General features: G+C 33.0%; 1 protein-coding gene across 3 annotated transcripts; it reads left to right on the top strand.

Moving 5' to 3' along the window:
- Positions 1–5,444: 5,444 nt before the first annotated feature.
- On the top strand, positions 5,445–13,830 carry LOC127154895 (protein LKAAEAR1-like). Of its 3 annotated transcripts, XM_051096775.1 has the most exons (5): positions 6,427–6,446; positions 7,815–8,122; positions 9,935–10,057; positions 12,878–12,972; positions 13,532–13,830. In XM_051096775.1, exons 1-4 carry the CDS (start codon positions 6,437–6,439, stop codon positions 12,932–12,934), a joined length of 498 nt encoding a protein of 165 aa, XP_050952732.1. In that variant the 5' UTR covers positions 6,427–6,436; the 3' UTR covers positions 12,935–12,972; positions 13,532–13,830. The 3 variants fall into 3 exon arrangements, with proteins under 3 accessions (XP_050952734.1, XP_050952732.1, XP_050952731.1); XM_051096777.1 differs by lacking the exons at positions 6,427–6,446; positions 13,532–13,830 and adding an exon at positions 5,445–5,493 and having other exon boundaries at positions 12,878–13,199; XM_051096774.1 differs by lacking the exon at positions 13,532–13,830 and having other exon boundaries at positions 12,878–13,199.
- The last annotated feature ends 75 nt before the right edge of the window (positions 13,831–13,905 follow it).

A 13,905-nucleotide genomic window follows, 5' to 3' on the forward strand; every position in this document is an offset into this window, starting at 1 on the left:
AGAGGCCCAAGGCTGACAGTTATTGTGTGTGGTGTGTTTGCACTCGCTCAAGTAACTGCAGACCTTGTCTGTCCTTATATTTATCATCGCTTGCATTCAGCAGCAAATGAAATGAGAAAACTGGACACCTTCTGTCTTTTGACTGCCAAGGCCAAAAAGCAGTTGGCTATGGCTTTAATTGTGTCTAGTCCTCTCCATTTTTCCAACCCCCTTTTTCCATCTTTGGCAGGCTTGTCGTTTGGAGTTTACAGCCTGCGGGAATAAACCAGAGAACAGAGTTACAGTGGCAAAGCCACGCATCGCTTCTATCAGCCTAGTTTCCTGTTACAAAATCAACACCGTTTTCACTCATCTACAAATGCTCAGAGGTAGGAACTCCTTTTCAGGGACACATTTCACCTTGAGGAGATCAATTAGCACATTTTACATTTCCATTTTCCATCAGTTTACAGGCATGCTGCTGCTTGAATGATATGTGAAGTAATTAAGGAAACGGAAAATTAAATAAGACCTCATTTTGAGTGAAATCTGTTTCTCTCAAATGTGGTAGACAAGTGAAGAAGCTTTCCTCCTCCGCCATTTCATATTTTCTGCATATTACAGTCTGTGGATCATTACCTGTCTCTGTTCTTTTCCTGAAGGTCAATGGTCTACTCTGGAGGCAGCCCATTAAAAGCCCCGTTCTTCTGCCATCATGTGCTTCTCCTACATACACATCAAATTATCTCTTTATTCCAAGAGGTCGTAAGGACACAAAAGTGGTAATGTGTAATTGTCAATTCACAGGACCTGATTCTCCTTTCAGCCCTGTATTTCACTGCTGGTGTTAACTGGTTAACTGTCTTGTAGGCATTGTCTGAGTAATGTCCTGTCTTAAAGACCCCAGCAGCATTATGCTTTTTGTTTTGTTACATTTGTTTTTGTTACAAAAATTGTAGTTAGTAAAGAATCCATTACATTACACATTTTAGGTAATATAATCAGACTACTTTCAGATTACTTTTGACCTATTTTCATTTATCACATTGATTTAAATAGGATAATCTTGATATAAGATTGATATAAAAATAAGAAGATACACTACCAGTCAAAAGTTTTTGAACAGTAAGATTTTCAGTTTTTTCAAATATTTAAAATAACTGGTTTCTATTTGAATATATTTTAAAATGTAATTTATTGCTGTGATCAAAGCTAAATTTTCAGCATCATTACTCCAGTCTTCAGTGTCACATGATCCTGCAGAAACCATTCTAATATGCTGATTTCCTGTTCAAGAAACATTTATTAATATTAATATTATTATTATTATTATTATTATTATCAATATTTAAAACAGCTGAGTGCATGTTTTCAGGATCCTTTGATGAATAGAAAGATCCAAAGATCAGTTTTTTTTTTTTTTTTTTTTTTTTTTTTTTTTTTTTTTGAGTAGCAAATTGTATTTAATTTAATTTAATTTTACGATTTTATTTTATTTTATTTTATTTTATTTTATTTTATTTTTTTATTTTCAGCAGCAAATCAGAATATCAGAATGATTTCTGAAGGATCATGTCACTGGAGTAATGATGCTAAAAAATCAGCTTTGAAATCACAGGAATAGATTACATTTTAAAATATATTTAAATATAAAACAATTTAAATAGTAAAAATATTTCAACATTTTACCTTTTTTTGCCGTATTTTGGATCAAATAAATGCAGGCTTGGTGAGCAAAAATACTTCTTTATAAAAAAAAACATTAGAAATCTTAAAAACTTTTGACTGATAGTGTATATTTTATTGTTATTAACAACATTATATTACATAAAGCTTTCTCAAACTGGGGTTTGTGAAGGAACTGCAGAGGGGTTATGAGTTAAATGAAAAGCTAATAATTACTAATAAAAAATAATAAGCTAATAATTAATTAAAAATGTTAATCAAAACAAAACACTTGCACGCATGTCATACTAATGTCAGAACCATGATTAAAATATTTATATTAAAAATTTTAGGGGTACTTCAACTTAATATATTAGATGAAAGAGGATAAGATGAAGAAAAAAGTTTGTGAATTTGTGAATTCATGAACTTGTGCATTTTAATGTGTTTGAAAGACAAAAGTCTTCTAAAGACATAGAAATATATGATTAACCTACACAGTGATAAATCATATAAAAATTTATGTGCAATATCGAAACACTTCTTAAACATATACAACATTTTTTCCAATAAAATATCCTCTGGAACCACAGTGTTCCCTCATTTTTAAACATTACCACCAATTTGGTTGCTCACATACATGAAATAAGCAAATAATCCTACCATCTGAACATATGATCACACTCCTATATTGCTAGCGGTGATCCTCTTCACCAGAACGGTCACCCTCAGACTCAGAGGTTCAAATAATCCCAAGTTAATTTTCTTCTTCATCACTCTCTGACTTTGGCAGGTCTGCAAGATGAAGGTTGTGGTGAGAAATACTCCACAGCTGAATGTTAAATATCCCCATTGCTTTTCAGGGTACAAATTTGTCCAGCTGAGATGTGAACTAAAGGTTAATGGCTATGTTTTATTTATTTATTTATTTTTTTTGAAAGGCAAAAACTCAAATATTTCTCATTCTAAATGCCCATTAAGACACGCTCAACAAGGCATAAATAAATGTCCTGCTGCTAAAGAGAAATATATAGTATTTTCTCTCTCTCTCTACACACACATGTTCAACAGATATACTGAAGTGCTAACCAGCCTGAATTACAATCAAAGAGTGAGTGTGTCATAAATCATTGCTGGAAAACTTATACACACACACACCAAACAAAAGCAACAAAACATTTCTAAAATTTATACTGAAAGGTAACTGTTTTTTCTCCTTTTTCCAGCGTGGTATGGTGGGTTTCCAAAGATTAATAAAAGCACCCTCAGAGAGACTGAATCATTCCTTTCAAGAGCTTTTAGGGCCTTTATTGGCTCAGAGCCAAACAGAAAGAGCTCTTAGAAACACATTTTTCAAAAATGAAGTTCTGGAAGAGTTGGACCATTTTTCCTCCCTGTACAAACAAAGCTTGTTATAGTTTCATTAGGGTTGGAAAAGAAAACTATAAGTTCAATTGACTCCTTTTCTTACATAATAAAAAAGGAAAGAAAGAAGGAAGAAATGCACAATACAAGTAAAAAGGGCCATTAAAAGAAAAATCATGTAATAATAATAATAATAATACCCATCCTAAAACCTAAGAAAACTAATAAAATAAAAATGTCTATTTGCCAGTCACACATAATGAAACAATTGACACTTACATAATAGTACTAACAAAATGCTAAATTCAAGGAAATGTAATAATCGAGTTTGAAAAAAACTGTATAAAATTAAATCAGATCAAATAGATGCAGATACTTATGGAAGCCCGTTTCTGCCACTTAATAAATAAAAATAAAAAAGGTAATTGTGACTTTTTATCTTACAATTCTGACTTTTTTCTCGCAATTTCAAGTTTACGTCTCTAATTGTGAGTTATAAAGTTAGAATTGCTAGATATAAAGTCAGTATTATGGGATATAAACTCACAATTGTGAGAAATAAAGTCAGAATTGCAAGATTTAAACTTGAAATTGCGAGAAAAAAGTCAGAATTATGAGATAAAAAGTCGCTGACTTTCTGACTTTTTTTCTCACAGTTGTGAGTTTGTATCTCGCAATTCTGACTTTTTTTCTCACAATTATGAGATACGCAATTGTGAGTTATAAAGTCTAGTTCTGAGGAGAAAAAAAGACTGATATGTTCACAGAATTGCAAGTTTATGTGAAGTTTATTAAGTCACAATCCTGACTTAATAACTCCCCTGATAGCACACGTACATCTCGGAGACGTCTATTTGACGTCTGCATTTACATCTGCAAGACATCTGCAAAACGTAGTTTGCTAATCTGCAATACGCCCGTTGGACGTTTCCTATCAGATGTCAAATAGACATCTATCAGATGTCTTTAAGATGTTTATGATTTAAAATGTATGTAAAACTGACATCTTACAGACATCTACCAGACGTTTGTACACAGCAGATGCTTTCCAGATCAAGAGATCTTTAACAGACATCTTATAGACGTACGTGTGCTATCAGGGTCGCAATTGCCAGTTTCTATCACACAATTCTGACTTTATTTCTCAGAATTGCAACTTTATACCTCAGAATTCTGACTTTATAACTCGCAATTGTGAGTTTCTATCATGCAATTGCAACTTTATTTCTCAGAATTGCTAATTTATATCTTTATAACTTCATAACTCGCAGTTGTGATTTTATATGTCACAATTCTGAGAAAAAAGTCAGAATTGTGAGATAACAAGCTGCAATAAACTTTTTTTTATTTTCTTATTTTTTATTCAGTGGTGGAAATGTGCTTCCGTAGATACTGGATAAACTATGCCATGACACATTTTTGGAGTATATTAAAACTATACTATTGCATTATCTGAGCTGTTAAGTTTTTATCATCATTTTACGACCGTTTTAGGGTTTTGTCCGTTGCATTGCCATGGAAACTAAGTTGTAAAATGGTATATAATGTTCCAACGAAAAGGTTGGTAAGTTTTTTTTTTTTCCTGTTTTTACCACATTATATAGTTCACAGATCACAGCCGGAGTTCAATGTGCTACTGTGGGATCCATAGTGATGGAGAACATTGAACTTTGCACAGCACTCTGAGATCAATGTTAATCGCATGGTGACATGAGCAGCCAGTCCAATTTCCCTCCAGCAGAGCCTGCGGTGCACCAATTATAATCCAACAGAGGGAGGCGAGAAAAAAAAAGAGGTGCAGGTGTGTGTACAGAAGTTCGTTTTCAGGAAGTGTGTGTATGTTTGAATTCCTGTCTTCATTTGTTTACTCATTGCAGAACAGGATGCGAACAGACAGTGTGTATCTCATCTCTCATCCTCTCAGCACCTGTCATGAGGTGGAGCTGGGACTCGTGCCAATGGTCTGCTCCTCCCTTTACAGAAACATATTAACCAGCAAAGTATCTAACACACATGCAAGATCCTTTTTTGTAACGCTTTGATGCAGCTACTATTGACATAATCTGTTTCATAACTCTGTTTACCTTGCTATAAGATCACTTAAAATTTATTACTTTGATACTGTGGTATCAGATTGCACAACTGTGATATATTGATAAATAACATGGTTCTGAATGAATACCATATTCATATACCATATGTAATACAAGGTGTCTCAAATACATAATGTATAAAAAGAAGTGATGTCCAAAATAGGCTAATATTAGCACTTGCAAGCTATTGTTTGAATGAACTAAAACGTGTTTCAGACTGTAATTGGATATGAATACTGGAGTATCATTTCACTGACCTATACTTTCATACAGAACTGGTTCATTGCTTTTGTTTACAAGACAAAGATCATGTCACCATGACGACTTTAGTAAACAGCGCATGTTTACTTCGTCGGGGACAGAAGGGAGGAACTCGTTTGTGTTTTGTGAGGTAAACAGTTTTAAACTAGTCTTAAATACGTTTCACGTATGGTTGATATACAGATCTGTGAGGTTTATAAAGCTAGAGGAATGAGCAGAGATGACTCTGAAAACGTTTGCTTAAATGTTACGATGAGGTTTTTATGTCTGTCAGTTATTGCATCATCTGAAAAAGTTCACCAAAACGATTCAATCATATTCGTTTCATGAAGCTTTCTGCAAGGTATATTTATATCTTTTGTGCGTTAAGAATGACTGACTCCTCGAATCGCTTCCTCGTTCAAACACATTATGTGTTTTTATAATTAAATGTTTAATTTATTAATTAAACGTTTGTTATGATCTTTTTTCCTTTAATGTGTTTTGTGTATCTACAAATCTAGTTTTCAGCAACATTGTTCAAAGTGCACAAGTGAGAAGAAGTAAACAGAAAAGTGCCCCTCAAAGTAGGCCCTATTTGGTGGATTTACTTTGAAACAGTTTTCACTCTTTTCTAATTTCTAATAATTTCTAATAACAAACCAGTTTAAATGTGACATTTTGAAATAGAAAGACTGAAATAGTGTTTCCTTGTAAAATGTACTCCAACATGCTATATAAGAGAGAGTGGGGTAAGTTGAGCCAGTGGGTAAGTTGACCCACCCTGTATCTTGGCAGCTGTACACTTTTACTGTCATGTGACGATGTATTTTGGAATCACACATCATTTCTGCCAGAACAGTGCTGATCCTGGACTTCAGGGGGCCCTACGCAAAACTGTGTCTGTGCGAAATGTGGTATTAATGAATGAATGATTGGCTGTTACATCAATGCAAATTTATCTGGGTCTAAAAATATTTATGATGCACATAGGTAAGTTAGCAACATATAAAACCATGCAAACGATTTTTTTTGTTTTTGTTTTTGTTTTTTTGTTTTTTCAAAAATGCCAGCTATGGGGCAAAGTGAGCCAAATGCTGTTGGGTAAGTTGAGCTAATAATTTAACTTACCTCATCATAAGGCACTGAAGTTAAGTTAAATCTCTGAAGTATAAACTGGTATTTTGATATTATACAACTCGTTTAGTTTGTCAAATATACACACATTATTTGTAGTTTATTTGACAGAGACAGTGTACAAGTACAGCAAATCCTTCTCTGAGAACCAGAAGATGCTTTTCATCACATTATATTCAAATATATCTTTCCACCTGTAGTCCTTAATGGTTTGTTTGACATTGCAGGAAAAGCTACAACGCCAAGAATCTTTTGACTAAAATGTTTATTAGTTTTACTGACAGTTATTCCTGTCTTGGCTCAATTTGCCCCAGGTTTGGGGTAAATTGACCAGAGTCAGTGGGTAAGATGAACCAAATGGGTGAAAACTGATCATCTGTTTGAATCTGATTTAAACCCATGTGAAATTGAAAGATCATTTACCTCTTTAAAAAACGTATTAATCAAATTTCATAGAGCTTCAGCTTTTCTTAAAGCTAAATTAGACAAAACAAAACCAATCAAATAAAGTATAATTTCAAATCTTTTCTGAAACAATATGTTAAACACCAAAGTTTTAACCTTCCCCAAACAGACTAAACAGAGAGTTTGAGTAAAAAAAAAAAAAAAAAAAAAGAATTAGAATGAAGGAAGTTTTTTATAAGAAGCCATAATTTTACAACGTTTTGTCATAGAAACATTCTGATCATTTAAAATGAAAGGAAACGTCCTGAAATTACTTTAGATAACTTCATTGTACTTCTGCCTCATTTCCCCTTATCTTGAGAACCACAAGTAAAAAAATGGCTAATCTTACCACACTCTCCCCTACATTTTATTTAAAACTTAGAAAAGTGAACACAAACAGTTCATTCATCATAGTGCTAACAATGTTCTCAGAACTTTAACTAATGTTCTCTCAAAATTATGAAGAAACATTCTTCCAGTAGCTTTAATACAATGTTCATTCAGAGTTGCCTGGTCTTTAATAATGTTCTCAAAATGTCAGCACAAAAATGTAATTTTACACTGTTTATGGAAAGTTTTGTTTCTTAAATGTGTTAGTTGGATGCTCGTCTAACGTTTTTTTGAATGTTACACGTTGTCATGGCAACGTGTTTCAGAATGTTCAGAGAACATTCAAAAATAACATTCCCATAGCCCATTCCCATTACAGTTGCATAACCACAATAAATAAATAAATAAATAAATACATTTGAGAACATAAAAAAAAAATGGACGTTAGCTGGGCATTTGAAAAGTGTGTTAGTTTGTAAAGTTTGTTGCTGTTGTACATATATATATATATATATATAATAGCCTCTTCTTGTACTTAAAAAGCAATTTGTTGTGCAGGTCATGCTCACACCCTGTTGTGGAAGTCAAAGATGGCAGGACGACAATCTCAGAGCAGAATTTGTTTGAAGATATGCCCTCAGCAGAGAACTCGTCATGAAGCCTACAGCGAGCCGTCTAAAGAAGTACAGAGCTGGATGGCAGCGGCAAACCAGCGCGTGCATGCGCATCAGAATAATCAAAATTCCCGCCAGGTCTGCAAACTCACCGCCGCTGCTGAGCGTCAAAATCAGCTCACAGCGCAATTAAAGGCCGCTGAGGCGAGGAATCGTGTTAGACAACTGAGGCAACACTATCAACACCTGAAGGCAGGAATTTTTCTTAAAATAACAGTATATTTTATTATGTGCAAACACTTAAAGCTGCACTTAGTAAATCCGCCTTTACACACCAATAGAGTGTTTTCATGACGCGTCATCAGTCGGCCATATTGGCGCCACTGACCGTAAACAACGCCATTGAACTGAACGAAACTCGCATATTTTGCTGATTATTGCTGTTGATACGGTCAATTATTGTAATGTTTTGGGCTGTACTAATCGGTTGGAATGGGAAAAACATTTGGAATAGTATAGACTACCAAAAGTTATAACAAATAAAGGAGAAGAGTGCAGTCGTTTGTGGTTGGCCGAACTGAACCAGGGCAAAAATCTTGACAACATTCATGTTTGTTTTTATCATTTCCGGTCAGGTAGGTGAAATATTAGGCTAATATCTTAATAAATACTGCTCGTACGTATCTTTACCACCTATTAACTTTAGTTTGTCAAAATATTACACCCTTTCCTGCTTACTAAGTCATTCTCTATATGATTTAGCAGCTTACGTTTTTTTCTGTGGTTTAGACAGTATAAATTAGCAGAACATTGTATTTAGTAGTACATTAACCATGCAATCCATGCTGTCGTTTACATCCGAGTAACATCAATATGGCCACACCTGCTCTTATGGGAAAAATAAGGTGGATAGTAGCTGTTTTAGCGGAATGATTGTTGTATATGATCAGTCATGATTGACTGATTGATTGATTTCACATATAAAAGTAATATTTAGTAGGCTGCAGAAATACAGTTAAGGTCAAGTGTTCACATCCCCTTTTCAGAAACATTAAAAATGTTCATTATCTAAGCAAAATTAGAGGGATCATACAAATTGCATGTTGTTTTTTATTTAGTACTGACCTAAATAAGATATTTAGGATATAGATATTATAAGATAGAGAGAAAATAATAGTTGCATTTATATATATTTATATATAAATGACCTGGTTCAAAAGTTTACATCCCCTTGATTCTGAATACTGTGTTTTTACCTGAATGATCCACAGCTGTGATTTTGTTTAGTGATAGTTGTTCATGAGTCCCTTGTTTGTCCTGAACAGTTAAACTGCCTGCTGTTTTTCAGAAAAATCTTTAAGGTCTCAACCAAATTCTTTTGTTTTCCAGCATTTTTGTGTATTTGAACCCTTTCCAACAATGACTGTATGATTTTGAGATCCATCTTTTCACACTGAGGACAACTGAGGGACTCATATGCAACTATTACAGAGGGTTAAAACACTCACTGATGTTTTAGAAGGAAACAATGCATTAAGAGTCTTTTTTGCATTTGAAGATTAGGGTAAATTTACCTTATTTTATCTTCTGGGAAACATGTAACATGCTATCTTCTGTAGCCTCTGAAGGGCAGTACTAAATGAAAAAAATATGATATTTAGGCAAAATAAGAAAAATGTACACATCTCCATTCTGTTCAAAAGTTTTCACCCCCTGGCTCTTAATGATTTTTTATTGTATTTTTTCCTTTTCCAATAGGCCTAATCGTTTACACCCAGATGTATGTCACAATATCAAAGAAAAAAAATCTGTTGCTCCTTCAATTTCATTGTGACTTTAAACACATTTTTCAAAATGATTTTCTTTAAAAAAAAATGTTAACAGTGCCAAAAATAAAACTAAGTGCACCTTTAATCAAAGAACACACGACCCCCTATAGTTACCAGAGTGTGAACATGTTAATGATATAAATCTCACCCAAATCTTTGGAAGGAAACTCAATACAGCATTTGTCTCTTTGACGCTTGCCTAAAAGTCTAATCTCTCTCTTCTACGAATGTTCAGGAGCAGGAAATTAGCTTAATGATTTCATGCCAGTCTAACGCGCAGAGGGCTGTGCGCCTGGAGCAGCTACTCCCTGTGAGTGAGAGGAAGATAAACCACACAGACTGCATGGACCAATTACAGGTGGATATATTTGCTTAAAACGTATAAAAATCTCTTAGATAGCCAATACTTTTCTTTCATTATCAATGTAAATGTACTGTAACCGGGGGGAATGTCCGAGTCAGGACCCGAAATGTTCTTCGATGAGCAGAGAGAGCCTGATCTTTGCTTCATTTCCCCTTTCCCACTGCTGTAATGCCGTAATAACGTTAAGCAGCTCCCTCTTGACAATTTCTCATCGACCGTCACAGTCCTGATGGTATCTCCTAAATAAGCATGAGCGTAGAAAGTGAGAGAGAGAGAGAAAAAGAGAGGGTCTCCTCCAGATCTCCACATATTCTAACAGGTGGAGAAGCGCGGTCCCATTATCTCCCCTCAGCAGGTGGATATTTAAGCGACTGCTTCTGTTTTGTCTCAACCTTTATTTTGCCCTAAAGGGTTCTTCAGTAAAAAAGCATTCATAAGAATCATGACAACAGGGGTTCTAATCTGACTGTCCTTTCAAAGTCATGTTATCTTTAGATGGAAAATGTCAATGCAGTGCCAATCTGTATAACATCAGGATACTCGGTTCAACTGCTACCATGTGAGACCCTACAGTGACAGGACTGACATTACTGATTCATGACATTCAGAGTGTTCAGGGATTCAGATTGAGCTGTTATTGTGTGAGGAGCTCAAAAAAGTGCACACTCACATCAAACCTGCCTGATTTATTGATCTGTAGATCAGTACTTGGGGGCTTCATCAGCTGTGGGTTTTATGTAAGTGACGGAAATATAAAACCTGAAACTGTCCAGTTGAATAAGTCAATAATGTCACTGAGATTGTATGTATTTTTAATGCTAATAGCCTTTGGAAGCGAATACTTTTTTTCCACTTAAACGAATAGTTCACCCAAAAATGAAAATCCTGTCAACATGTGCTCATTCTGTTCCAACTTGTTACAAGCTTGTATGACTGTTAATTGTTTATATTTCGAATAAGATTTTATATCATTTTGTTTGTTTTGATTTTTGTTTCATTTTAGCAATTTTATTATGTGCTTTTGTCATTTTCTGTAGTGTTACTTAATAATGATATTATTATATTAAGGTTTTATTTTTATTTTTTTCCAGTTTTATTTCTAGTTCAGTTTCAGTTTTTATTTATTTGCAGTTAGCAATTTTAGTTATTCAGCTTCAACATATCTATTAATGTTGCCAAGGCTAAATTTATAATTTTAGTGTACTTTGCATTTTTCATCTTTTATTTTATTTTTTATACACTACCAGTCAAATGTTTTTGAACAGTAAGATTTGTAATGTTTTTTTAAAGACGTCTCTTCTGCTCACCAAGCCTGCATTTATTTAATTTAAAATACAGCAAAAAACGGAAATATTTACTATTTAAAATAATTTCTATTCTATTCTATTCTATTCTATTCTATTCTATTCTATTCTATTTGAGTTTTTATTTATTTGCAGTTAGCAATTTTAGTTATTCAGCTTCAACATATCTATTAATGTTGCCGAGGTTAAATGTATGATTTGTGTGTAGTTTACATTTTTCATTATTTTATTTTATTTTATTTTATTTTATTTTATTTTATTTTATTTTATTTTATTTTATTTTATTTTATTTATTTATTTTATTTTCAGCAGCAAATCAGAATATTAGAATGATTTCTGAAGGATCGTGTGAATGGAGTAATGATGCTAAAAATTCAGCTTTGAAATCACAAGAATAAATTACATTTTAAAATATATTCAAATATAAAACAATTATTTAAAATAGTAAAAATATTTCAAAATTTTACTGTTTTTTGCTGTGTTTTGGATCAAATAAACGCAGACTTGCTGAGCAAAAAAGACATTAAAAAACATTAGAAATCTTAAAATCTTTTGTAACATTATAAATGTCTCTATCAATACTTTTGATCAATTTAAAGCATCCTTGCTAAATAAAAGTATTCATTTCTAAAAAAAAAAATTACTGACTTCAAGCTTTTGAATGGTATGGTGTATAATGTTACATGAACTTTTTATTTCAGATAAATGCTGATCTTTGGATCTTTCTATTCCTCAAATAATCCTGCAAAAACATACTCAGTTGTTTTAAATAATAATAATAATAATAATAATAATATAATAAATGTTACTTGAACAGAAAATCAGCATATTAGAATGATTTCTGAAGGATCGTGTGACACTGAAGACTAGTAATGATGCTGAAAATGTAGCTTTGATCACAGGAATAAAATACATTTTAAAATATATTCAAATAGAAAACAGTTACTTTAAATAGTAAAAAATCTTTTGCTGTATTTCGGATCAAATAAATGCAGGCTTGGTGAGCAAAAGAGAATTCTTAAAAAAACATTAAAAATCTTACTGTTCAAAAACTTTTGACTGGTAGTGTATATTTGTTTTGTTTATTCCAGCTTCACTGCAATTGCTTTTAATAGTGTTTTAATATCGCTAAATGAAAGTCATTGTTTTGGACCCCATTTACTTTAATTTTATACACAAACCAGTTGACAATCTTCAAACTATTCAAAATATCATCTATTCTGTTTAGAAGAAGAAAAAAAAAAGCTACACAAGTTTGGAATGAAAGGAGGGTGAGTGAATAATGACAGATTTCTGCATTTCTGGGTGAACTATTCCTATAATTCAACTACTTATGAAATGTTCATGTTGTACAGTTCCTCACTTTAAGTCGCTTTGGATAAAAGCGTCTGCTACATGAATAGACATACATATAAATAAACTTGGAAGGGCATTTTTAAGAACATGAACTTTTCAAATTAAATTTGCAGCACCCTCAGTTGCTTACATTTTCTTCTGTGCTCTATTTTAGAGACGAAGAGTTGAAGAAATCCTAGATGAGAAGGGCCTGACAATCAATCGTAGATGACTGAAGACAAAAAGGAATATATTTTCTGAAAATGCAGAGTATATTGTGGCCATGCAAAATATTTATGCATTGGACTTTCTTAGTTAAAATTTCAAGATAAATATTATCTTACTATCACAAACCAGTAAAGCAATTATATTATGTTTAGGGATTCTGTCAAATTATGATGTAAAGCCAATAATCGTTATTTTTATTTTAGAAATTATAAATTAATTAATTATAATTGAATTATTTTATTTTTATTTAGCTTTTTCATTAGTTTTGCTTTTTGTTATCATTTTATTAGTTTGTTGTTTATATTATAATTTTTAGTACTTCAACTCAAGGCAACATTTCTACTTTTCATTAAAAAAAAATTAAGTTTAAGTTTTTCAATATACATGTAAAGTAATGTATACATACATGTAAAGTAACAATATACAGTATCATATATCCTTAATTCTGTTCAGTTTTAGAAATATTCATTCATATTTAAGCAATATCAGATTAGAGGATTGTTGTATATAATCCAATGTGCTGCAGTTCCAATAACCAGAGGTCTAAACCTCTGATCTTATTATATCATATTTCATAGATTCTCCTATGTCTCCAAACTAGTTTTTCTTTCATGTGGAAACCAAAGGGGGATGCCAAAGTGGAGAGTGGATGTTCAGTAATCCCATCTCAGCAGATTATGATCGAGAGCAAAAACCCATCTAGACAAAATGAAAGTCTTCAGCTGAGGCACAGAGGTTTCCAGGATGAAAAAAAGAGCCCAGACCAACATCACCAGCAAACAGAAGTGAGAGTAAAGAACAGGGCAGCTTGCTATGTCAGTAGCAGTCAAACACAGATTGCTGGCAGCAAGGCTTTTTTGTGTGTGAAGTGTCTGTGAAGCATCGGGGGGTGAATCTGGCAGCGGGAGGTCGGACTGTGAGCAGAATGTCAGTCTGTAAGATGTGAGTGTCCGAGTAATAGAACTGCCCTCTAAT

This window comes from Labeo rohita, chromosome 23 (assembly GCF_022985175.1).
Source record: "Labeo rohita strain BAU-BD-2019 chromosome 23, IGBB_LRoh.1.0, whole genome shotgun sequence".
Lineage (NCBI taxonomy): Eukaryota > Metazoa > Chordata > Actinopteri > Cypriniformes > Cyprinidae > Labeo > Labeo rohita.